Source organism: Condylura cristata, unplaced genomic scaffold (genome assembly GCF_000260355.1).
Source record: "Condylura cristata isolate star-nosed mole 26May11 unplaced genomic scaffold, ConCri1.0 scaffold00024, whole genome shotgun sequence".
Taxonomy (NCBI): Eukaryota; Metazoa; Chordata; class Mammalia; order Eulipotyphla; family Talpidae; genus Condylura; species Condylura cristata.
Genome location: NW_004567125.1, coordinates 1184694 through 1207105, shown reverse-complemented (window position 1 = coordinate 1207105; position 22412 = coordinate 1184694). Strand labels below are relative to the sequence as shown.

At 54.4% G+C, this 22412-nt stretch overlaps 1 protein-coding gene across 1 annotated transcript in view; it reads left to right on the top strand.

Moving 5' to 3' along the window:
• Nucleotides 1–22412, top strand: part of SRRM3 (serine/arginine repetitive matrix 3) — a 48500-nt gene that overhangs the window by 10704 nt on the left and 15384 nt on the right. The window contains exons 2-8 of the mRNA XM_004688020.2: nucleotides 5043–5307; nucleotides 10666–10767; nucleotides 19458–19589; nucleotides 19672–19752; nucleotides 20131–20160; nucleotides 20597–20659; nucleotides 20788–20823. Coding sequence (XP_004688077.1) covers nucleotides 5075–5307; nucleotides 10666–10767; nucleotides 19458–19589; nucleotides 19672–19752; nucleotides 20131–20160; nucleotides 20597–20659; nucleotides 20788–20823 — 677 coding nt within the window. The 5' untranslated portion in view covers nucleotides 5043–5074. The remainder of the gene's footprint in view (nucleotides 1–5042; nucleotides 5308–10665; nucleotides 10768–19457; nucleotides 19590–19671; nucleotides 19753–20130; nucleotides 20161–20596; nucleotides 20660–20787; nucleotides 20824–22412) is intronic.

Sequence of the window (22412 nt, the reverse complement as noted above, 5' to 3'; positions counted from 1 at the left end):
TCATGCACTTGGCAAGCCCTGTCAGCTAGAGAGTGCACAGTTATGACAGGAGGGAGGCGCTGAAAGTGGCAACCACAGCCAAGGCTCAAGTTCCCCTAGGAGGCCCCCAGCAGGTCCCCTAGAAGAGGTCCTGGAGGGCTTCTCCCAGGAGGACTGCTTGGGCAGTCTGGAGGGTGAAGGGAAGGGCATGACAGGCTGAGGGAACAGGCCAGTGTGTTCTTGGGTGAAGGAAGTGCAGTGTCTGAGACTTAAGGGGAGGAGACCTGGACGGGCTGCCTGGACCCAGGAGCCACTTAAGCTGCCCAGCTAGGCCGAGAGCTGACCCTCTCCCTTGCCTGCCCCAGGCACCCCGCCCCCAACACCTCCTCTCCACTGCTCAGACAGAGACTGCAGGGGAAGAGACCGCAGGCACAGCTGGCTCAGCACAGGACTGAATGGGGGGGTGAGGGGGGACAGGGAGCAGGAGGGCCGGGGAGCCAGCAGCCTGCAGGCCAAGCCGCCTGCCCCTCCTGGCATCAGCCTCTGCCCAACACGCCAGACCCAGCCTGGGGGCTCTGACCAAAGCCTCCGCAGGCTCCTGGAGGGGCGACAGGAAGCTTGGCTGCTGAATAATTGAAAGGAAGGCTTTCAGCATTTCTCCCTCCCCCCTGCAGTGTCTTCTAGAGGGTTGGGTAACAAACAGCAGTGCCAGCGCCTCCTGAGAGACTCCAAGGAGGCTGGGAGGAAGCTCGCGCCGCCACTAACCCTCTCGCTGCCAGCCTGGGCCTGCTCAGCCCCTTCCTCTGGCTCCCACCGCGGTGTGGCCTGACCAGTGGACACTGATCTCGAACAGCCCACGTGTTATCTGTGAAAAGTGGCTTTTTTTTACCTACTAGTCTTCATGAGTTGGTGCTGATTTGCAATGGGCAGTAGCTACCTGATCTCTCTGATTTATACTGATCTATAATTCTTACTGGTCAACTCAACTCACTCCTCTGGTTTAGCCTGGCTGCCATGGCTTATGGGTAGCACTAACAGCTAACACTTATGCGTAGAATGGTCAACCATTGTACATATGTTAATTCCTTTACCCCTCAGGAAACAAAGGAGACCTTAAGTCACTCAGAGGCACAGAGCAAGTGTGCAACTTGCTCATCTGTCTGCCTTGGGTCTCTCTTGGGTTAGGGGGGCCTGCCTATTGTTTGGGGTCAGATTCTCACCAAAGACCAGAGGCCACCAAAACTGAAGACCACAGACAGCAAAACCCAAATCTTTCCAAAACGCAAACTGGACGTGAACTCTCCAGCTCAGCCGCCGTTATGGCTCCCCACTGCCGAGACCACGAGTCCTACCTGCTCAGCCTCCCCCAGCTCCTCCTTGTGCCCTGGGCTCAGCAGATCCAACCACCCTCTCTTCTCTCTCCTCTCCAGAGCCTTCCTCCCACACATACCCGCACTCTGCCAGGGGTCCGTCCACCTTCGCCCCACTATCCCCTACTTATGCTTCAAGATGTTTCCACCAAGACCTTCTCCCCACACACCCCAGCTTGGTTAATGCCTCTCGCCCCCCACCCCGCACTTACTCTACTACATTATCAGTGTCAGTGCTTCTCTCCCTACACCGCCCTTGTCCCCCGATGAGCCCCAGTGGCCTCTCACCCCAGAGCTGTGACTTGTCCCAGGAGCTGAAGGACTCTGTCCCCATCCTTTGGCCCTTACATCCCAGCCCCACTCCCTTGGTCTGGGAACACAGGGAGGGCTCTAGTTTGTTTTAGCCTCTTCCTGATTACCTTTGCCCTCTTTCTATGCTCATGCTTAGGAATTCAAAGTCTGGAGAAGGGTCCTCCCCCCCCCAAGCAAAGGAGGGGGGACAGGAGGGTGCCTGATGCTCTGGGGCTGTGTAGGGAACGTGAGTGCAGCCTGGTTCAGCAGCAGGAATTGAGGTGGTGAGACACGTTCACTTCTTGGATAAAGAAGAGTGCCTGGCCACAAGACAGTTGTTCTTTCCCAGCTAGATAAAGTATCTTGCTGTGTGTTATAAGCACTGTTGTCACACCCTCATTTTTACAAAGAGTCAGACTTAGTTTCACAACCCAATTTTGTGGTTTTGCATGTATTTGTCACTTCTGCCACATTTCCAATAGTTACCAAGAACTTCTTTCCCCCAGCAAACTCAGGAGGTAGGTCCCTCCCAGCCCTCCCACACAACACTGGGCTCCTTCTGTGGAGGGACTTGCCCTGTGTCCACAGCAAGGCAGCTTCCTGCCACTTATCCCCTTCTGCCCTGGCCCGGGGCCTTGGCTGTGCGGCTTCAGCCCGCCACCCCCGCCTGGACTCTCCTTCCTTACACTGAGAAGACTCACCTTTCAGGGAGTCAACTCACACACCATTGAATTTCCCTGACCATCCCAGGAAAAGATACATCCTCCCTGGTCTCTTTTTTGCTCCCCCAATCTGGAGGGGGGAGAGTGGTAGTGGAAAGTCAGGATCTGTCTTCACAACAAGCTTGTCACTGAAAAAATAAAGGGTTTACCACGCTCTGAGATAGGGAGTGTTGTTTCCATTTTACAGATGAGAAAACTGAGGCTTTCTCAGGCCAAGGTAGTACATCAAGTTCAAGGATACTGTCTCTAAATCCAGTGTTCCTGTCCACATCCTGCCTTTCCTGGGATAGTACAAAACATAGAAAGATTTTAGTGGCAAGAAGGTGATTATATTGCGTGTGATCACAGGTGTTAACTGGGAGTGTTTACTTGAAACTGTAGGAACTTGTACCTTTGAGGGAGTGGATGTGTGAGTCCTAGAATTATCACTGGGAAGGAGGTCTCTGACAGCAAGGATAGGGAAAAGACTCCCCAGAAAAATGGGCCTGGTCCCCTGGGCAAGAGAGCAAATGGACCCCCCCCCGGGTTGGCATCATAGGTGTTGCCCATATGCCAGAGTGGATGCCTAGGAAATGAGATGGGGGAGGGAAGGAGCTAGCTGCTGAGGCCAGTGAGGATTGAGGGAGCAAGTGGCCCGGTCAGCCCAGACAGCTCTTTAAATGATGCCCACCCCTGCCCTGGCCTCTGGCCTCTCCTCCCACCACAATCAACAAACTCATTCACCCTCAAGTTTCCATCTCTAGTTGTATAATAACACTTCCCTAGTCAGTCCCAATCTCAGCCTCCTGAGTGCCAGACTCAGGACCCAGGGCTTCCTGGAGATCCTCATCTGGAGACCTAGAGCCTCCTAATACTCACTAGGCCTAAAACAGTGCAGTCACCACTGCCAAGCAATTCTTGTGACTACGGCTACCATTGTGTGGTTGCATTTGATGCCAGTAGGGCTTAGGTGGGAAGCCAGCAGACCGTAGGGTGAAGAGGTTGGAACAGCAGTGTAGTCTGTAAACCCCACAAAGCCCTTCTCTTCAGAAGAGTCTGGATGATGCTTCCAGGTGAAGGTGGAGGTAGGAGGTTCAGGGAGGGGCAGCAACATCCTAAGGGTCACACAGCAAGGATTAAAGGCATCCAGGCTGGAACGCAGGACTTGAGATTTAGGGGGATGGACATATGCAAAGAGTTTATGTTCTCATCACCACTATTACCTCCTGCAGCTGCAGAGACTGGGAGGAAAAGGGGGGGGGGGTTGCGGAGAGCATAAGAGATTCTGAAGAGGATAAGTGACACTCCCACATCCATCACTCTCAAGTGAGTGAACGGCTGTGTGTTGGGGGGCTGTGTTTCAAGGATGGCCCCTCCAGGACGTCCAGACATATCCAATTCCTTATTTTCTTCCCACCTCCCTCACCCCTTTCTCCCTCCCTTCCTATTCCCTGGGAAGGAGGCCTCCCTGTTGCTTAGCAACTAGCAGAGCCTTGGAGAAAGGAAATGGAAATAGCTCAGGAGGTGCCTCCCCTCTGCTAAGATAGGCCCTGTGTGTGTGCGTGTGCACGCGCGTATGCACACAGTACATGTATATTCTTTGCTTTGGGCCTAGCACAGAGCCAGGTTCTTGCCTCCAAAGCCACTGGGCCCAGAACCTATAAGTAGGAGGTTGCTGCCTGGGAAGTTTATGTCAGTGCTACTTTTGGTTACATCCTCAGAAGCAGTGTTTCCAGAACAAAGGAGGGGACAATCCTGTGGGCTTCAATCTGGGTCAGGCCTCCACCTGGAATGTTGACTTTGAAGAATTAGCTAGATGAAGGATGCAGATAAAAAAAAAACTGCACCTGTGGTGGGAATGGAGTTGACCCTGGAGAAGGCGCCACTTTCCCACCTTCCAGGGCTGTCCTGAGAACAGGCTGGGAAGTGGGAGCACAGGTGGTCTGGGGCCCCACCTGCCAGAGTCAGACAAAGGTTTTGGGGGGTAGGAAGGAGTGCTCAAAACTAAACCTGAAGATGCGCTGTCGCAGCACTATGAAGCAGTCCGCAGTCACTGCAGCAGGAGTTCAATCCTCAGCCAGGGAAGTGGCCCACATGGCACAACAGACCTCTCCTGTCTCTCCTGCTGCTCCCCTCAGCTGTGTACTTCATAGCTCTGCCTGTTCTGCTCCCCACTCTGTCTCTGGCTCAGTCCCCTACCCCCACATCTCTGGCTTGTACCCCAGTTCTGTAGGCATAAACAAATAAATATTTTTAAAAAACTAAACATGAAGGAAACACAAGAATAAGACTTACATTTTCCCAAAGACCAGTTTGGTTGCCTGGGGGGCTCCAAGCAGGTGTGCATGCAGGGGCTCGAGGGAGAGGCCAGGGGACAGCCATCGGACAGAACGGATGCTTAGGCAGTGACTAGACCTGGCTGCGACAGGGCTCTGATCCAAGGGCCCTAGAGGCCATCTAGCCTGGCGGCACCCACGCACCTTATACTTGGGTGTCCGAACCCCTTCATGCCCTGAGGTGTGACCCAAAGGTACAAACCTGCCTCACGCAGCCCCCCTCTGCCGCCTGAGGGGAAGCGGATCAGCGCCATGAGTGGGCCTTTTAATCTCCAGGATTAACCCCACCCCCACCCCAGCACAGAGGGATTTAGCAGGTGGCCGGGAAGTCACCACCCGGCCTCATCCCTGTGTCTGTCCTGCAGGGCCTAGGCCAGCAGCCCCAGGACCATCCGCTATGTCCTCCGCCGTGAACAACGGGGCGGCCAGCATGCCGTCCCCACCGGACGCCGCGAATGGCTTCCCCCAGCCCGGGGCCTCCTCGGGTGCCTGGCCACGGACAGAGGAGGAGCTGCGCGCCGCGGAGTCCGGTGCGGTGAAACGCGCTCACCGTGAGATCCTCGACCACGAGCGCAAGCGGCGTGTGGAGCTCAAGTGCATGGAGCTGCAGGAGATGATGGAGGAGCAGGGGTGAGTTGGCTCTTGGCCCAGGGCTCTGGTACAGGAGGGGCCAGAGTTGGGGGGAGGGCCGAGGCCGAGGGCGGAGCGGTGAGAGCTTGGGGAGCCGGGAGGCCCGGCCAGCTAGGTGCCAGAGTCTGAAGCAGTTCAAGAGGAATTGGTGCCAGCCCAGGTGAAACTTCAGTCATTAGCTTATTCAGCCCAGGAACTGCCTCTGAGTCCTTGCTTGTGTCCAACTCAGAATTGTGTTCGGTTCATAGAAGCCAAGGAGAAAGAGTCTGTGCCTTCCAGAAACATCCAGTCTAGTGAGGAAGAGAGGCCTGAAAACTCAAGGTCCCCTTCTATAAAATGGGTGGATCAAACTGGCCCTGTCCACGCAGTGCTTGAGCAAGACAAAATGCAAGTGGCCTTTGCCATGGTGGCCGGCTGCTTGTGGAATCCTGCTGCAGCCACGCCTGCAAGCACCGTTCCACACGTTTACTCCGGAGCCTGCCACGGAGGTGGGCAGGCCCAGACTAGGCAATCTGGACCCCAGAGCCAGACCGGAGTGACTTCCTCAAAGACCACTCCCCACCTTCGCACCCCTTTGCCGTCTCAGAAGGACAACAATGTTCACAACCCAAACAAATGAGGATCGCAGCTATAAGACAGGACAGGAGAGGACCACGCGCTTTGGGAGAGGACAGAAGGCATCTAAGTGGGTCTTGAGGGCTGAATGGAGTTTGTCAAGCTGTCAGTGGGCGATGATTAGTCAGTAGGATTTAGGAACCATCCTCACAGGTCCAGTGGAGACAAGGCAGCCTGTATCCAGCCAGAGGCAAAGAAGCAGAGAACAAAACCACCCTCATTTGTGTAACTTGGAGGAAAACTGATGGTCTTTGGCACTTGTCCTGAGTCCTTTACAACCAGTGGGCTGGCTGTGGAGGGAGTTAAGGTGGGGAGCAGGGGCTGCCCATTAGACCTGTGCTGTCAGTGAGCGGCAAAGTCAGAAAGGCCCCAGAACTGGAAGGGGATAGACAGCTTATGCCACACTTCCCAGCCACACCTGTGTCTGTCCACCAGGCCTCCTGGGCGACTCAAAGCTAGCCGAGAAATAGCTCACCTTCACACTGGAGCCCGGGAAGACACTGACACTCAGGTGGGGGACCCAAGGTCCCCGGTTGGGTGCCCATCAGAGTCACTTGTAAGAAAAAGAAAAGGGCACAGGGACTTGGTACTCACCTCCCAAGGGATGGATGGATGGAAGCTGCTGAAGACAGACAAAGGAGGCCTCCAGCTGGCAGTGAGAACAGGTTTGATGAGCTGGGGTTGTGGGCAGAGGAAATGAGATCCCAAGGGGCAGCCTTGAGTGGGGCTGGGAAGTGGAGTACCCTCTGCAGAGAGAGCCCAGGGCCCTTAATTAAACTTGCAAATCTTGCTGAGTTGGGAGACTTCAAGAGTGAAGGAAGTGTGGGCAGGCGGGTGTGGCTGGAGCACAAGAGAGATGAGTGGGACAGAGGCGGGCTGGCCTTCTGCACTGAATTCCTGGAAGCCACCCCACCCTCTCAAAAAGCCCCCGCTCCCCTCACTAAGCCCACTCCTCTTCTCTAACTCTGAAAATCCTTACCCTCTCAAAACCCCATCCTTTCAAGGAACTCAAAGCTCACACCCTCATGCTTCCCCTCTCCAAGCCTCCGCCCCTCCCTGCATGTCCTCTCGCCCCCATGAGTCTCCGTCGGTCTCCCACTGCACCGGGAAGGGGACTGTCAGATAAGAGGCCGGCTAAGACAGAGGGTTGTGTCACTTGGCCGTGTCCATGTCCACTCAGGGCCCTCCCCCCACGAAGCCCTCAGTGGAGGTGGTTGTCAGGCTGCAGTGTCCCATGAGTTACCATCCCCTCCCCACCCCTTAGGGAACAGCCACCCTCAAAACCAGTAATCCAGGCTGCCAGCCCTGGCCTGTGACCTTGGCAAGCCAGAGTCACTCATCTATACCAAAGGAACACCTGCCTTCCGGAGCGGTTCTCAGGGAGCCAAGGCACACGCAGGGCTCCCCTACATGCTGCCAATCCCCAGAAATGACTCCATAGACACTAGGGGCCCTTGCCCTCTTATAAAATCCAGTCATTAATATCCATTTCTGAAAACACTGGTTCATTCATGTTTATTTACCAGGCGTTTGACAAATATTCCCTCTAGAAATAGCAGCACACATTCTTCGGCCCCATTAAAAAGCAATCCCTCCCTTAATATTGATGGATGGTCGGCTCATTCACTGGCGATTTGGAGTCACCTTCCTGGGCAGCCTCTGCAGGCAGCCTGCCGTCATGGGGAGCCAGGCTGGAGCCCCCAGGCTGCAGTGTAAAACTGGTCAGCTTCCACCCCAGCCCTGGGGCCCCTCCGCTTCAAGCCCTCCCCTCTCCTCTATTTCCTCATCTATGAAATGGGAATAATAAGGCCACTGCCCACCTCTCTCTCTTCACTTCAGTGAAGATCAATTAATGACCAGTGAAGTAATTAAGAAGCACTGGGGCTGCACAAGGAAGGCAGAATGAGACATTTCCCACTCTGGGGACCTCTTTTAAAATACAGTGTCCCCTCACCCTACCCTAATACCAGCGGGTGAACCAGGGAGTTCTCAGAACAACAATGCATTCGGCGTGTCCTTCCCTAGTGGCCCACAGAGTGAAGCAGGCACAGAAGAAGTGAGACTGGCTGGGCAGCAGCTAAGCCAGGAGGCTGGCCTGAGGCAGCCGCATCGCCCTCCCTGCCACCCCGCCTCCAGCCGAGTCCTTGACTTTAAGCCAGCCAGGCCTCCTGCACGGCCTTGAGTGGGCAGGCATGCCACCACCACAGGGAGAGGATGGTTTGGGCCCTCGCCTCCCTCTCCAGCTCAGAGTTTCTCTCCTAGGAGAGCAGGCTGTGAAGACTCAAGTTGACTCCCCATTTGGTAGAATGATGACCTGCCAGAGAGCTGGGGTGTAGGAAACCAGGGAGCCTGGGATGACTAGATCCTCTGCCCCACTGCTTGGTGACAGGTAACCACCAGTCACTCCATTATGGAGCATCTACTGTGCGCAGGCACTGTGCAAAATGTGTTAGATGCATCAACTCCCTTAACCTAGAACAACCTGGAAAGACCGGTGACGGTCCCATGTCACAGATACAGAGGCCACGGCCAAAAGAAGTGTATGGACTTGCCCAATCGCAGAGCCAGAACGTGGGAGAGTGCAGGGACTCAAAACGGACTGCCTGGCTCTCTTACTTCGCCCTTAGCCACTGTTCCACGTGACCTCAGCTGAGAGAGTTGACCTCAGGACATCACTGGGGAGACTAGGAAGTGGTGGTTGCACTTGAGACCCCTTTACCCAATAATTGAATGTCATCCCGGGGCTCCCAGCCCCTTGCAGCCAAGGCCAAATGTCTAAGCCTGAAGCTGAACAAGGAATTGGGGAGAGACACTGACCATCAGGGTCCAGGGCTTGGCAACACTAGCCTAGAGGTGCCAGCATACACACACACTCACTCACACACACACACTCACACACACACTGCATTACTGCAGTGGGGCGCGGGGGGATCCTTCCTCTGCCAGCAGGACTTGGTCCTCCCTGGAATGGGTCTCATGGATGCCCAAACCTGCAAGCAAGCAGACCCTAGCTGGGTGAGGGTCAAGGAACGCTGGTTTGAAGTAAGTAGTGCATCTTATTTAACCCCCAATATGGTCAGTCAGCTCCCAAGTCCCAGCCATCCTCCCCACTACATGGTTTCTGTCCACTGTCTCCCCTGCACCCTCAGGCCCATTTTCTAGCTCTGACCTCACAGGCCTGAAGGACCCAAGGCCAGCGCCGGGCCCCTTCTCCAGCCACACGCTGCCAGCACCATCCTTCCAAAATGAAAATCCAGCCCTCAGAATCTCTAGTGCCTCTCCACCACTAGTTACTCACTTATCAAAAATTGTTGGATACCACATGTGGCAGGCAAGGTGCCAGTTGCTGGAGACATGCTGGCAACGCAGGCAGACAAGGCCCCTGCCCTCAGGGAACTCCCAGCCTGCCCGGGATGCAGAAGAGCCAACAGATAATGACTAGCGCAGGAACCACCTGCCAGGCTCTGGGGGTGCACGTTGCCATGGAAACACAAATGTTGGCTCAGAACCTAGTGGTGGGGCTCTCTCTCCTGCTGTAAACACCCCGTGAGTCAAGGCCTGTGCTCAGCCACGATTATCTCCACAGGGCAAACCTGGAAGTCAATTTGGTTGTGTTTATTTTGCCTAGAAAAGAATTACCAAATTGCTTTCCACAAAGACTGGGCCAGTGGGCAAATGCTTGCTGAGGGAGATGAGGAAAGGCAGGCTGAGCAAGGAGGGAGTCGAGGATCGGGTCCCTGAAGGGAACGAGGTACCACTGTCACAGACAGACTGAGTGGAGGGCAGGGCCCACTGTGTGCACAGAGAATGGATGAGGAACAGGTGACAGAAGCAAGATGAGCCCCCTGTTCCTATTTTGCCACCATAGTTTCTGTCCAGGAAAATAACTGCAAGAAGAGGAAGAGGGCCTGGGAGCCCAAGACTCATTCAGCAAAAACCACCTGCTGTGTGCCTGCCACTAGGCAAGGGACAAGGGAACCAGTGACCCTCCAGGGATAGGCAGCATGGACAGGTGCTGGAGGGGCTGGGAGGCTGGGCAGCAGCTTGGGGTGCAGTGAGAGACAATGACCAATGACCCCAAGGTGTGAGAACAGGAAGGAGTAGACAATTCTGGACTTTGATCCCTAGCCTGAGGCTGGGCTCTAGGAGGGAAGCAGAGAGAAGTGAAGTCAGAGCTTCCATTCAAGGCCGACTTTGTCTCCCCCCACCACCATAAGCCCCAGGAAGAGGGAAGCAAAGGGGATCCCAGGCACTCCCCTTAGTGGCCTTGATCTGGCAGAAGTGGGGGAACACTGCGTATTTCCCAAGACCATTGTGAGGCTCAGATGTCCAGGAGGCCAGGAAAGCAGAAGGCCACCTAAGTGCCACCACCTGATTCTCACATCCTAAAATGTGTCCAGGGAATGGCTGCAGCCTGGCTATAGGGGAGGCCGCCCTGGGGGTGGAGGGAGATGCAGCTTACCTGGTGGCCTCTCCAGCTCTGTGAACGGCTCTTCCTTGTTTATGTGGTTGGTTATTTGGTTAGCTGGCTGCCTCAGTGCAAAATGGACAGACCTCCAGCTTCCCCAGCGTGAAAGCTATGCTTGGTGGTATGACAAGGACAACTTCTTGCAAGCGGGAATGTGCCCTTGGGCTGGGGGCTGGGGGAGTGGGGGGTGGGCTGGAGGGGATGGGCAGAGAGGGAACCAAAGCCAGCAAAACATCCCTCACCCCCCCCACCCCCCTGTACCCCTCTTCCTGCAGGTACTCAGAGGAAGAGACCCGGCAGAAGGTCAGGACTTTTCGGCAAATGCTGATGGAGAAGGAGGGAATGCTCACCAGGGAAGACCGGCCTGGGGGCCACATGTGAGTCATGCCTGTGTGGGAGCAGAGGAATTGGGGTGCAGGCTCAAGCAGCAGCTAGAAAGGCCCAAAGGGGCCTTTCTAAGTGTTCCTCAGACAGTTGGGGCTGGAGGTTCGAGGAGAGGCTTGAGGAGGAGAAGGAAGAGGAGAGGCCATGGGCCTGTCCATCGGAAGCTCTGGTCTGGCCCAGGGAACAAGGGAGGGGTGCCGGGCACCAGGGCATCACCAAGGGTTTCTGCCTGCCACCTGGATTCTTTTTAAGGCTCAGCAGTGAGGGGAAAGGAGACAACCCAGATATCAGCTCAGGGACTCCTGGGCATGCATTAAGAAACTTCAGAAATGACCTGACAAAAATCTCACAGAGTTGCCACAGAGTTCCACTGGCAGACCGTGTGCCCATGAGGCAGTCCCTCTGTCCCAACCCTTTCAGCCTGTAAAATAGGCTCCAGACTAAGCAGGGACACTGGGGAGTAAGAAACGCTTGGCCTTTTAGCTAAGACGGTGTTGAAAAGGCCAACATGCCAGACGCTGTTGCTGTTGAGGCCGATGACCAGGAGAGGAAAGAGCAGGATTCCGCAGGGGTCCCGTCGCTACCTGTCATGACACGGAGGAGCACCGATATGTCATGGACACCTGGCAGGCTTTGGGTGAAACAGGGAAGTAATAAGGGGTGAATTTTGTCAGATTAGAGACCTGGAACCATGCAAAACCGTAGTAATAGCTGCGGTAGGAGCCGGGGCCAGCCAGGCCAGCCGACATCCTGGCTGACGGCGTCGGGCCCGTGCTCGCTGGGCATCACGGAGTCACAGAGCATCTCTGAACCCACTGCATGGGCTCTCGCTGGCTGAGGCTCAGTGCCCCTACCCAGGACAAGCATCCACATTTCTTTGGCTAGAAGTAAAGCAGGCTGGGTGAGGGGCTGAGAGCAGGCCCACACCTCTGGAGGACTAGTCTGGGGAACGGGCCTCTTGTTGAGGTCCCAAATCTTGTTCCCCTTTACTGCCCACCCCCTCAGAGTGGTTTTCCTGTTGTAGCAGTCTTGAGAACAAAACAGTATTGAGGGAGTCGACAGACCATCTGGACGACCGCAGGTTCCAGGGGTGGGGGACTCCCCAAGTAACTCTACTAGTCTCTGGCAGAAGTGAAAGCATAACTGGGCTTTATGGGGGGATCACGGGGGATCTAGAGAGCCAGGCTCAGATGACCTGATGTCTGTCCCCTTTGGTAGGAAGAGGTGATGAACCCCCTTGTCTTCAGTCTCCGTAGCTCATATGCTTCCCCGCTCAGTGAGGCCAGCTCCTCTTCCCTCTTAACCTCCTAGCAACCAGATGTACCCACTGCTGCTCGATCACCCCCAAAACCAGGAGGTCCTGGCTTTCCGATCTTTGCCAGCTTCTCTGGGCTCTTCTAGCAGTAACTGCCCCTCCTGCCCAATGCTGCCATTTCCCCTCTCCCAGGTGCCTTCCTGTTCATTTAATTCCCATCCTTCCTCAATCCTGCTTTCTCCTCTGCCACATTTCGCATTTTTCTCTCCTTTCTCGACCAAACTCCTGTAGAGTATGTGGCACCTCTTGTCTCCTTCCTTAAGCCAGGGAGCTCTCACTTCTGCCCTGGGACTCTTGTTACCTGCACAGCTGTGGCCACCCAGGGCCTCCTCGCATGGCCATTATTGTCCACAGGCTGGCCTCTCTCAGGCACGTGCCCACTGGATGCCCACATTCTCTCCGCCGGCTTCAAAGATGTGGTTCTATTGGGAGTTTCCTGTCACCTTTCTACCAAGTGCTGCTGTCTTCCTCACTCCTAGATTCTCCCCAGATGTTGCCCCTGTCCTCTGTCTCCTCCCTATGGGGTCTCATCCCCATGTGGGGGTCTCATCCATCACCCAGCTGGAACTTTCTCCTGTTGACAAATGACTCCCAAGTCTTGACCTTCCCTTTTCTTGAATCACTGAGTGAACTGGGATGCAGTGGGACATCAGCTCTGTCTCCATCATGGGAAGGGACATCTTACAGGGTGTGGGCTATGGTCTGAGACAGGAGGAGAGGCCAGACAGGTCTCCTGCTGTCTGGTGGAAACATAAACCTGCACCGTGAAACCAGGAGTTACTGTCAACCCCTGACAAGAAGGCCACTTGAGCGGTTTGATCTTCAGGGCCTATGTGTGTTGAGTAGGAGATGAGAGGAAATGAGCTGGAAGAGTCCCATGAGGAAGGGGCCGTTAGAAGTGGCGGAGTCTGAAGATGGCACGGTGAGGGGGCACAGCTGCTCTGGGGAGAGCAGCGATTTTGCAGGCTCCTGCTCTCCCACTAGTATGAAGGCAAATCTTCATCACTTTTGTTTACTGCTGTACCCCGGTACCTAGAACAGTGATACTGCCCGATTTTCCCTGAAATTTCCTCCTTGCAGGGAAGGGGTTGGCCAAAATGTTTCTTCTAGCCCAGGCAGCCAAGATGGTATGAAAATAGCACTCTAGAGAGTGACTGCAGCAAGCTAAGGAGGCTGATGGCTGCCTGGATTACTGAGTTTGGGAGGAGCTGTTTGTGGTACTGAATCCAAGGCACAAGATAGCGGTGACCCAGGGCTGGAGGCTCTTTGTGTCTTCCTGTGTGCCTGGCATCTGACCAAATCTTCACTTATCAGTTTAGATTGTGGGATGGTGGAGGCAGGATGTGGGGTTTGGTGTAGGATGCTCCCCCATCCAAATCTCTTAAGTCAATGTGAACTCCATCAACTCTAGTTCCCAATACCACCATACCTGTGCTGTGTGATGTGGGCAGGTCCTTGACTTCTCCCAGCTCCCCTGTCTTACTTCATAAAATGGAGATAAAAATTCATAACATGGCCCTCCCTGATGCGCAGTGAATTAAAGCACAGTACTAAGAATCTAAATCCACCTCAACATGAGTTCAATCCCCGCCCCGCCCCTGAGGTGACCCACATGGCGTGGCAGACCTCTCCTGACCCGCCCACTGCTCCCCTCAGCAGTGTATTTCAGTCATTCTGCCTGTCCTGCTCCCCATTCTGTCTCTGGTGAAGCCTCTCACCACCCCTGGCCTGTACATAAGTACCCTGGGGTACTTCTGGCCTGTACCCCAGTTCTGTATGTATAAATAAATAAATCTTCCCCCAAATTCATAAAATGGAGATAAAATTCATAAAGTGGAGATGTTGAGGATATTAAGTGAGACCCTCAAAGTAAGTGAGGAATAGTGATAGGCACACGGCAGACATGTCCTGTGACAGCTAAGACCACCACCGCTGTCTTAGCTCAGACCACTCGAACAAAGAAAGTGCTATAAGCAGGGTGGCTGATCAGTGTTAGAAGTCTATATTTCTTAGCTCTGGAGCTGGGAGTCCGGGATTCCAGCATAATTGGGTTCAGCTAAGCGTCTTCCTCCCAGGGGCAGACATCTACTTTCTTATATACTGACATGGCAGAAAGAGAGCTAGTTAGCTCTCTGACCTCTTCTTTTTTTCTTTTTTTTTTTTTTTAAAGATTTATTTATTTGTGCATACAGAACTGGGGTACAGGCCAGAAGCTCAGGGGCGGTGAGAGGCCTTCACCAGAGACAGAGTGGGGAGCAGAACAGGCAGATCGACGAAGTACACTGCTGAGGGGAGCAGCGGGCGGGTCAGGAGAGGTCTGCCATGCCATGTGGTCACCTCCGGGGCCGGCGGGGATCGAAGTCATGTGGAAGTGGCTTTAGCTTCTCAGTGCTGTGCTTTAACCCACTGTGCCACCAGGGAGGGCCTCTGACCTCTTCTTATAAGGACACTACTCTCATTCACGGGGGCTCCCTCCTGATGACCTAGCTACTTCCTGAAGGTGCCATCACACTGGGGTGAGAGTTGCAACATATGGATGTGGGGACACCAACATTCCATTCACAACTACCCCCATCCTCGTGATCATGGGGAGCCTAGCAATGGTGAGTACTAGGCCAGCCTTAACTGTTCCCTTCTGCCTGACTATCGCCATGCTCTTGCCAGTGTGGGACTCTCACAGGAGACTCTGAAGCCCTCTAACCACCCAGTAGTTAGTCCTTGCTCATGCCTTTGGCTTCCTGACCCTGACAATTCCATAGCTCCTTTCGTCATCTGGTATTTTGAGACATGGGGAAATTCACTGCCCTCACAGAATAAGATGACAAAGTCAAAGCTCCTTGCCAGGGGTGGGCAAATGTGTGGTTTTAACCCTCCTGGACTGTGAACCCGAGACATCTCCCACTCAGGGAAGAATCTCAGTAGAAGCAGGGTCACTTCCAGAGCTTTTTGTCTCTAAGAATCGCCCTTTTCCCTTAAGCTAATGGGCTGGTTTGAGTGACAGTGTCTCTCAGTCTGCTACACACTGGACACTGGACACTGTCCATCATGCTGCTGCAGTATCTGGACATGATCCCAGAGGTGGTGGCGGCCTGCAGGAGGTGTTTGAGAGGTGTCCTGTGATCAAACTAGTGTTTGGGAAATTTCCCCTTGGAAAATGCATCAAGTATGTGGAATTTCAGGAAGAACAGTGGGTGCAATTAGCCCTCTAATCTGAGAAACACGTGCTGAGAGCAGGATTGAGGATTGAAGGCCTAGAGACACTGAAAGAGGACACACTTTTGCCTTTTATAATGGATTGATATGGAGAGTCCTGTTTTGCCCGAAAAACTTCCTGTGGTTTCCCCAACATCCATCCATGCTGGACTCCTAAGTCTGGCATCAAAGATCTCCATACCCAGCCTGGCTTTCCATACCACAGGGGTCCACTCCTGGTGACCTAATACTCTTGGTCCTGCATGCTCTCATTTCCTCACCCCTGCTCACACATGACCTTCAGTTTGACACAGACTAGCCCCTTCAAATACACTCCAACACTCAAGGCTGTCTCTAGAAACCACTTCTGGCATTCCCAGGATAAAAGCAAACTCTCCACCTCTCTGGAATACTTACATGTTGTGTTCTCTACTTCTCCTGCTGGTATCTATTCTTTTTTCTCTCTGATAGACAATCTTTAAGAATAATTGTTTTCATATTATATAACATAACACAATGTTGGGACTGAGGGTTCACAGAGGGCAAAATTTAAAAGCCACTCCCTAACACACTAGGTAAATCCCAGTCTTTGTTATATTCTATGCTTCTAATTTTATACCTAGTGTGACTTCTCTATGTTTCATTATTTTTTTTAAGATTTATTTATTTATTCATACAGAACTGGAGTACAGGCCAGAGATGTGGAGGGTGAGAGGGTTCACCAGAGACAGAGTGGGGTACAGAACAGGCAGATCGACAAGTACACTGCTGAGGGGAGCAGCGGGTGGGTCAGGAGAGGTCTGCCACGCCATGTGGATCTCCTCCGGGGCAGGCGGGGATTGAACTCATGTGGAAGTGGCTTAAGCTTCTTTGTGATGTGCTTTAACCCGCTGCACCACCAGAGGGTTCATTATTTTATCTATAAGTTAGGTTTCTAATGTTGGTACCACCTCAGTGGCTTATTCTGAGCATTAGATGATTACATGAGATAAGCTTGCAAAGAGCTTAGAATAGTATCTGGCACCTGCATTAGTAGCTATGATCATATGCGCCATGTGTGATATTTTCCGTTCACTGTGAAAAGCTACAGAAGTTCCAGGCCTGATTCATCCCTGGTCCTACGACTGCCCCCAGGCCCTTGCTCCTGCTGGCCTGGCCACTGAGTGAATGAGTGGCAAGGGCAGACCTGATGCCTGGAATCCTTCCCTTCTTCTGTCTGGATTCATTCATCTGTCAATTGACCATTATGCTCCTGGCTAATGGGAAACAGAACCAGTTAATTAGGGAAATTGCTGGCATGGGAAAGAGAGTGAGATGGGCAGTCTCCCCCAGGTCGGAGCCCTGACCGTCACGGCCAGGCCAACAAGTGTCCACTGAGGCCGTGCTCAGCCTTGACACACAATCGGCTCCTCTATAGTAGACTCTTTTGGACCTTTGATCACCTTTGTGGGGTTGGTTTGCTCTGCCGTAAGGGAACAACGCCACTCCTGCCTGTTCCACAGATGTGGTGAGAAGATAAGTAGATAAAAACATGAGCTTAAGAACATGGAAAGTTAAACAAACACAGAACTCACTCTCTGTGTAGTGGGGAGGGGACAGCTGTGCTAACATCTGTAATGGGGAGGGCCAGCCAAGAAGCCAAGGGCTGTCCTAAATTCTCACATGAATCTTCAAAGCCAGTTGCCTGGGTGAATTTACATTCTTTACCAAAAGCCTCCCAACCAGGAGGGTTGTTCCCTTCCTGCCCTGGGTCTCAGCATGTTTTCATCTGTGTCAGGAAGCATTTCTGAATGGGGTTTGAGAGCTGTAGAGAGTTATTTAAACCTTAAGGGACATTACTGTCAGCGATGTTATCCAGGGGAGGCAGGTAGGAGAACCCAGTCTTCTAACCCTGGGGGGGTCTCACAGAGGTGAAGTGGTACCAGTTACACAGGGCTGACAAAAGAGGCTGAGCCTAGACCCAGTTATAAGACTCCCAAAGCAAGTTTTACCAGAGACTCTGACACCATGAGTCTCTCTCAGAGCCTGCTACTCATATCCTATTGAAAGACAGAGGCTCCCAGCAGACAAGATCTGAAGGAAACTTCCAAAAGGAGACTAGAGAGTGAGAAAAGCCAAATGACAAGTCCCCTGGAAGGAGGATGGGGTAGGAGGTGCAGAGCCCTGTCCCCCGGAACAGAGAGTAAAGAGAGAGAGAGCCCCTTGGGGTGTATCGGCAGGATAAAGAGGGCACAGAGGAAGGCTTGAGTGAGGTCCCGATCCGTGGCGAGACTAACTGACACATCAAGGGATGAGTGAAGTTCCCTTGGGGACAGAAGGCTGTCCCCAAACTGAGCTATTTTATTTTGTAAGTAACCTTTTTTAATGTCAGGCTAAGTGGAAGCGCCCTCCTCCCACTGGCTCCCCCACATAATGCTGGAGGTGTCCTTAAGTTCTGCTGAAGACTATGTTTTATGTGTCAGATATTTGTGTGGCTCAGGACTGTGTGGGAGTGATGGACCCTGAGAGGATGGGGGGTTGGACAAGCCGAGAACTTAGTGATTCCAGGGCCAGAGACCGGAGCAGGGGGCCAGTGCTTTCAGGAGGTGTGGATGAGGGGATGAGGGGTGTTTGGCTGTGCAGGGGCAGGGAGAATGACATGAGCTTCTCCTCCACCACTCTGGAAAATACATGCAGTATTTCCTGCATGGCGCTGGGCTGCCACAGCCAGTCCATGTTCAGGAACTGCATGGCTTCCAGGCTAGCACACCCTGTGAGATTTGAGTTATAAAAGCAGTCTTCAAAGAGTGCATCTGTGAGTTCCCTGCTAGAGATTTCTCCCTGAAAGCTCTTTCCCTTGTAGCTGTGGCTGCCTTCCTGGTTCCCGCTGACTTTGATGTGTGGGAGCTGAAAGAAAAGGTGGAACAGAAAGTGTTGGTGTGTGAGCATCTGCCTGAGGCCCCATCTCACAAAAGCAGCCAGGACCAGACCACAGTCCAGAGCCAGACCTCATGTCAGAGGCAGAATCTGACTTAATCCTCTGCTCAAAGCCGGGATAGGCTTTTGCCCCGTTGTGTAGATAAGGACCTGATTCTCCGGGAGCACGGCCATGCCTGAATACAGACCAAAGATCATGTCATGTCCTTAATACTCTGCTGTCCAAGCCGTTGCCTCCCTCACTCTGGGGCAGAGAAAGAACAGAGGAGGGGAAGGGCACTCAAGTAAGGGTAATTCTGCTGAAGCTCCGTTCAGGAGGGGCCACTCTCTAGGTGAGGGAGGCGGGGGTTCACCACCCTGGAGCCGTTCTCTTCCTTTGGGGCTCACTTCCAGGCAGTGAGGACTCTCATCTTGGGGAAAGAGGCTCACAGAGGGGACATGACAGACACCAGGTCACACCGTGACTCAGAGACAGCACATGACGAGGGCTTCTCTGTAGCGTCAGAAATCACGCCAAAGTCCGGCTGCCTCTAAGGAAAAATGGTCACTCTGCCAAGTGCCTGCAGGGAGCAAACATCTGTGGCAGAAGCCTGGGCTCCAGGCGGGCCGGAACAGGGGCTGAGCAAAGGGGAGAGCTGTGGGGAGCCTGGTGGCGGGCAAAGTGCTGAGGCCCACAGAGCAAGGGACAGTGATTGATGACAGCCAGTGGCAGAGAAGAGCAGGGCCTCCTTGGGGCTGCAGGGAGGGGAACTGGAGAGGCCATGGATATTTTAGAGAGGCAGCCGGGCTGAGGAAGAAGGGGCACAGGAGAGGGGGTCTCTGGAGTAGGAAGGGCTCGGGGTGGGGTGTGACAGCGGTGTTAGAGAAAGCCAGAGGTGGGGGTGGGGGGTGGGGGGGTGCCCTAAGACCCCAGGAGGGACTCTGCCAGCTGGGCTCAGAGAGGGCTAGGGGGCTGGACACAGGACTGTGGAGTTAAGGGGGTGTGGGATTGGTGAAAGGGGCCAGAGGGGTCCAATGAATCGAGCTGAACATAAAGAATCAGTGCGGAAAGGGTTCAGTGAGGGGAGGGACCTCGCTGACGTGGGGAGGCCGGTGCCCTTTTTTCTCTTGCAAACTATGGCACTGTTGAGGCTGAGAGGTGTGTTAAAGAGCCCCCCTGGCGTCACCCAACTCTCTGCTGCCCGACCCTTTAGGGGTTGGACTGCAGCCCCACCGTGGCCTGCCCTGCCCCTGAGGTGAGCACCCCTCCCCCACCCGCAGCATGGCGGAGACCCCGCGGCTGACGGAGGGCCTGGAGCCAGGCCTGGCCTACGCGCCCTTCGACGACGACGACGACGGCCTGGTGGACTGCGACTGCCCAGCCGCCTGCTACCGCGGCCACCGGGGGTACAGGTCAGTGGGCTCCGAGCTGGGGAGCCGGGAAGGCTGCCCCGTCGCTCTCACCTCAGCCAGCCACCTACCCCTTCTCGCCTAGGACCAAGCACTGGTCCAGCAGCTCAACGTCGCCCCCTCCCAAGAAAAAGAAGAAAAAGAAAGGCGGCCACCGGAGAAGCCGGTGAGAGTGCGCCTGGGAGCGGCCGCGGGCGCTGAGGGCGCTGTGGGCCAGCGTCTTCTCTCTAGCCTCTGGCGCCGAGCCCCGCGCTCCCCTGCACCGCCCGGGCGCTCAGCTGTGGCGCGTGCGGGACTTTGGCGTGGAGCTTCTGACCGGCCCTGGGCCCTCCCTCGCCCCCCACCCCTCCCCCACCCCTCCCCCACCCCAGCCGGTCTGCGCTGGGCCAGGACTCCTGGCCTGGGGGGAGGGAGTTAGCTGGGTCTCAGCTACCTTTCCCCATCTCTTATGCCCCACTGCCCAGTCCTGAGGAAGACCCTGGGAAATATCAGGGTCCCCAGCTAACTCCGTCCATCTGTCTGTCCTTTCTCCCTTGACCTTCAGCAAAAAGAGGAGACTAGACTCGGAGTGCAGGTCAGTGGTGAAGGCAGACAGGGCCCGGTGGGGCGAGGGGTGCTGCCTGCGGGTGGTGGGACTCCCGGCTACCCCCTGAGGCAGGAGGCCTGCCATCTCAGAACCTGTACCCTGGCACCATCCTAGTTTCCCCCACAAGGGCCAGAAGCCCCACCATAGGAACCTCTAGCCGCTGGGTGGGATGAAGTTCTTACTCACAATGGGGGGGGGGGGAGCTGGGCAAAGCCTGGGGACCACACAGGCAGTTCCCTCAGGGACCCAATTCACTTTGTACAACTGTACAACCGACAACTAGCTATACGGCCTGGAATCCCCTTTCCAGTTCAGGTACCAGGGTACCTAGGCCACCCCTGTCATTACCAGTGGCAACTCCCCCTGCCCCCCCAACCCCTGCCAGGACCCCAGTTCAATAGCCACAACCCCCCTGTATCCACAGCTGTGGGAGCTCCTCACCCCTTCGCAAGAAAAAGAAAAGTGTGAAGAAGCATCGCAGAGACAGGTACCGTGTCTCCCCTGGGGTTCCACGCACTTCTGGGGCCAGTGTCCAGGGCTGTTGAAGCTGGTATCCCCAGACCATCCCAAGGGGTCTCCCAGGGGGCTCACGAGAACCCTTTTATGGCCCTACAGGTCTGATTCTGGGTCCCGGAGGAAGAGGCGGCACAGGTGAGCGGTGCCCTGGGAGGCATCACGGAGGATGTGGACAGAGGCCTCCCGCAGGATCCAAGGGTTGTGAGGCTGCTGCTGGCCTCCATCCCCGGACTCCAGGAACACCTGCTCAGAGCCAGGCAGGGCACAGGAGGGTGGGGGAGGAGGAGGAAGCCCACCGTTTGCAGCCCTTGCTTGCCCAATGAGTCAGCCTTTCCAATGTCCACAAGGGTGTGGCCATGCAGGTGCCCGTTGGGGAGGCAGAAACAACAGGACTCTGCATTTGCAGGGAAAGGGCATGCCAGGCAGAAGGACGGTCCTCAGTAGAAGGCTCACTTGGGGGTGGGGGGAGGAGGGGTGGGCAGGCTGTAATCAGAGGTGAAGTTTCAGGTGCTGGGGGCCCCAACAGGCCTGACTGCCAGGTGTGGGCTGGCCTTGGAGAGCAGGAAGGGGCAGAGAGGATAGGTGGGAATCAGCTTGCAGCTCTGGGCAAACAGTGATTTGTTCTAGATGGACAGTCAGGAGAGGAGGAAGTAAGGACAGAAACTCAGGCAGAGGCTGGGCTGGGGAAAGTAGAAGCCTGGAGGGAGAGAGATGTGAGGCAGCCACATCCCCGCAGTCGGCCCAGCCAGACCGCGAGGAAGAGCAGAGTCCCCAGCCCCTGTTCCTCTATAGGAAGTTGCCCATGTTGACTTGCCGGGGGAGGAGAGAGCATAAACACTTAATCCTGCTCCTCAGATTTCCCTTCTCCCGGATTTCCTCCCTTGCCCCCATGGACCAGTGTGGGTCCCTACTGCCCCCCAGTGGTCACCAAAGGCTTGCACATCCCTGGTTGGCCTCAGTCCAGCAGGACTGGAGGTTTGTTGGGGGGGCCCGGGGATGGGGAGGCTATTTCAGATGAGCCTGAGGCCCAAAGCAGGCAAAATGGCTTCTGGGATCCAAAATATTTGGCTTCCAGACCTGCCCAATCCCTCACTCTGCTCCTGTGAGAAGCATATGCCAGCGTTTCTTAGTATCACTTCTGTTTGGCCGGAAGAAAGAATCTTCACCTTTGGAAGGATTTAGTTGGAATCTGGTAGCATTAGAGAAGGTGGAAACTGAGAGACCTAGGAGATTAATCAGAAGTTCCAAATCTTTTTCACAAAGGCAGAAGGAGCTGGGCTGTGGTCCAGTGGTCCAACCCAGGGAACTAGAAGCAGAGAGAACCCATAAGCAGAAAGAAAGCATTTCTTTTACATTTAATTTTATTTTTAAAGATTTATTTACTTATGCACACAATAACTGGTGTTTAGGCCAGAGGTGTGGGGGGGGGGGGTGTGAGAATTCATCAGAGAAAAAGAAGGGAGCAGACCACTACACACTGGAGAAAGGACCTTCTAACACCCTGTGTATCCCTTATTTGTCTATCATGCTATAAGAGTTCAAGGTCACTAAATGTTCTCTGGCCTCAGATGTGGTGTGTGCATGTGTGTGTGTGGGGGGGGGGGGTGTGAGTAAGTGCAATTGTCCCAGTTCAAGTCAATGGGAAAAGATTGCTGAATAACTTTTGAGATATTTATGTAAAAAAAAGCAACACCACCAAAGAGAAATCCTTGTGGTTAAAACCT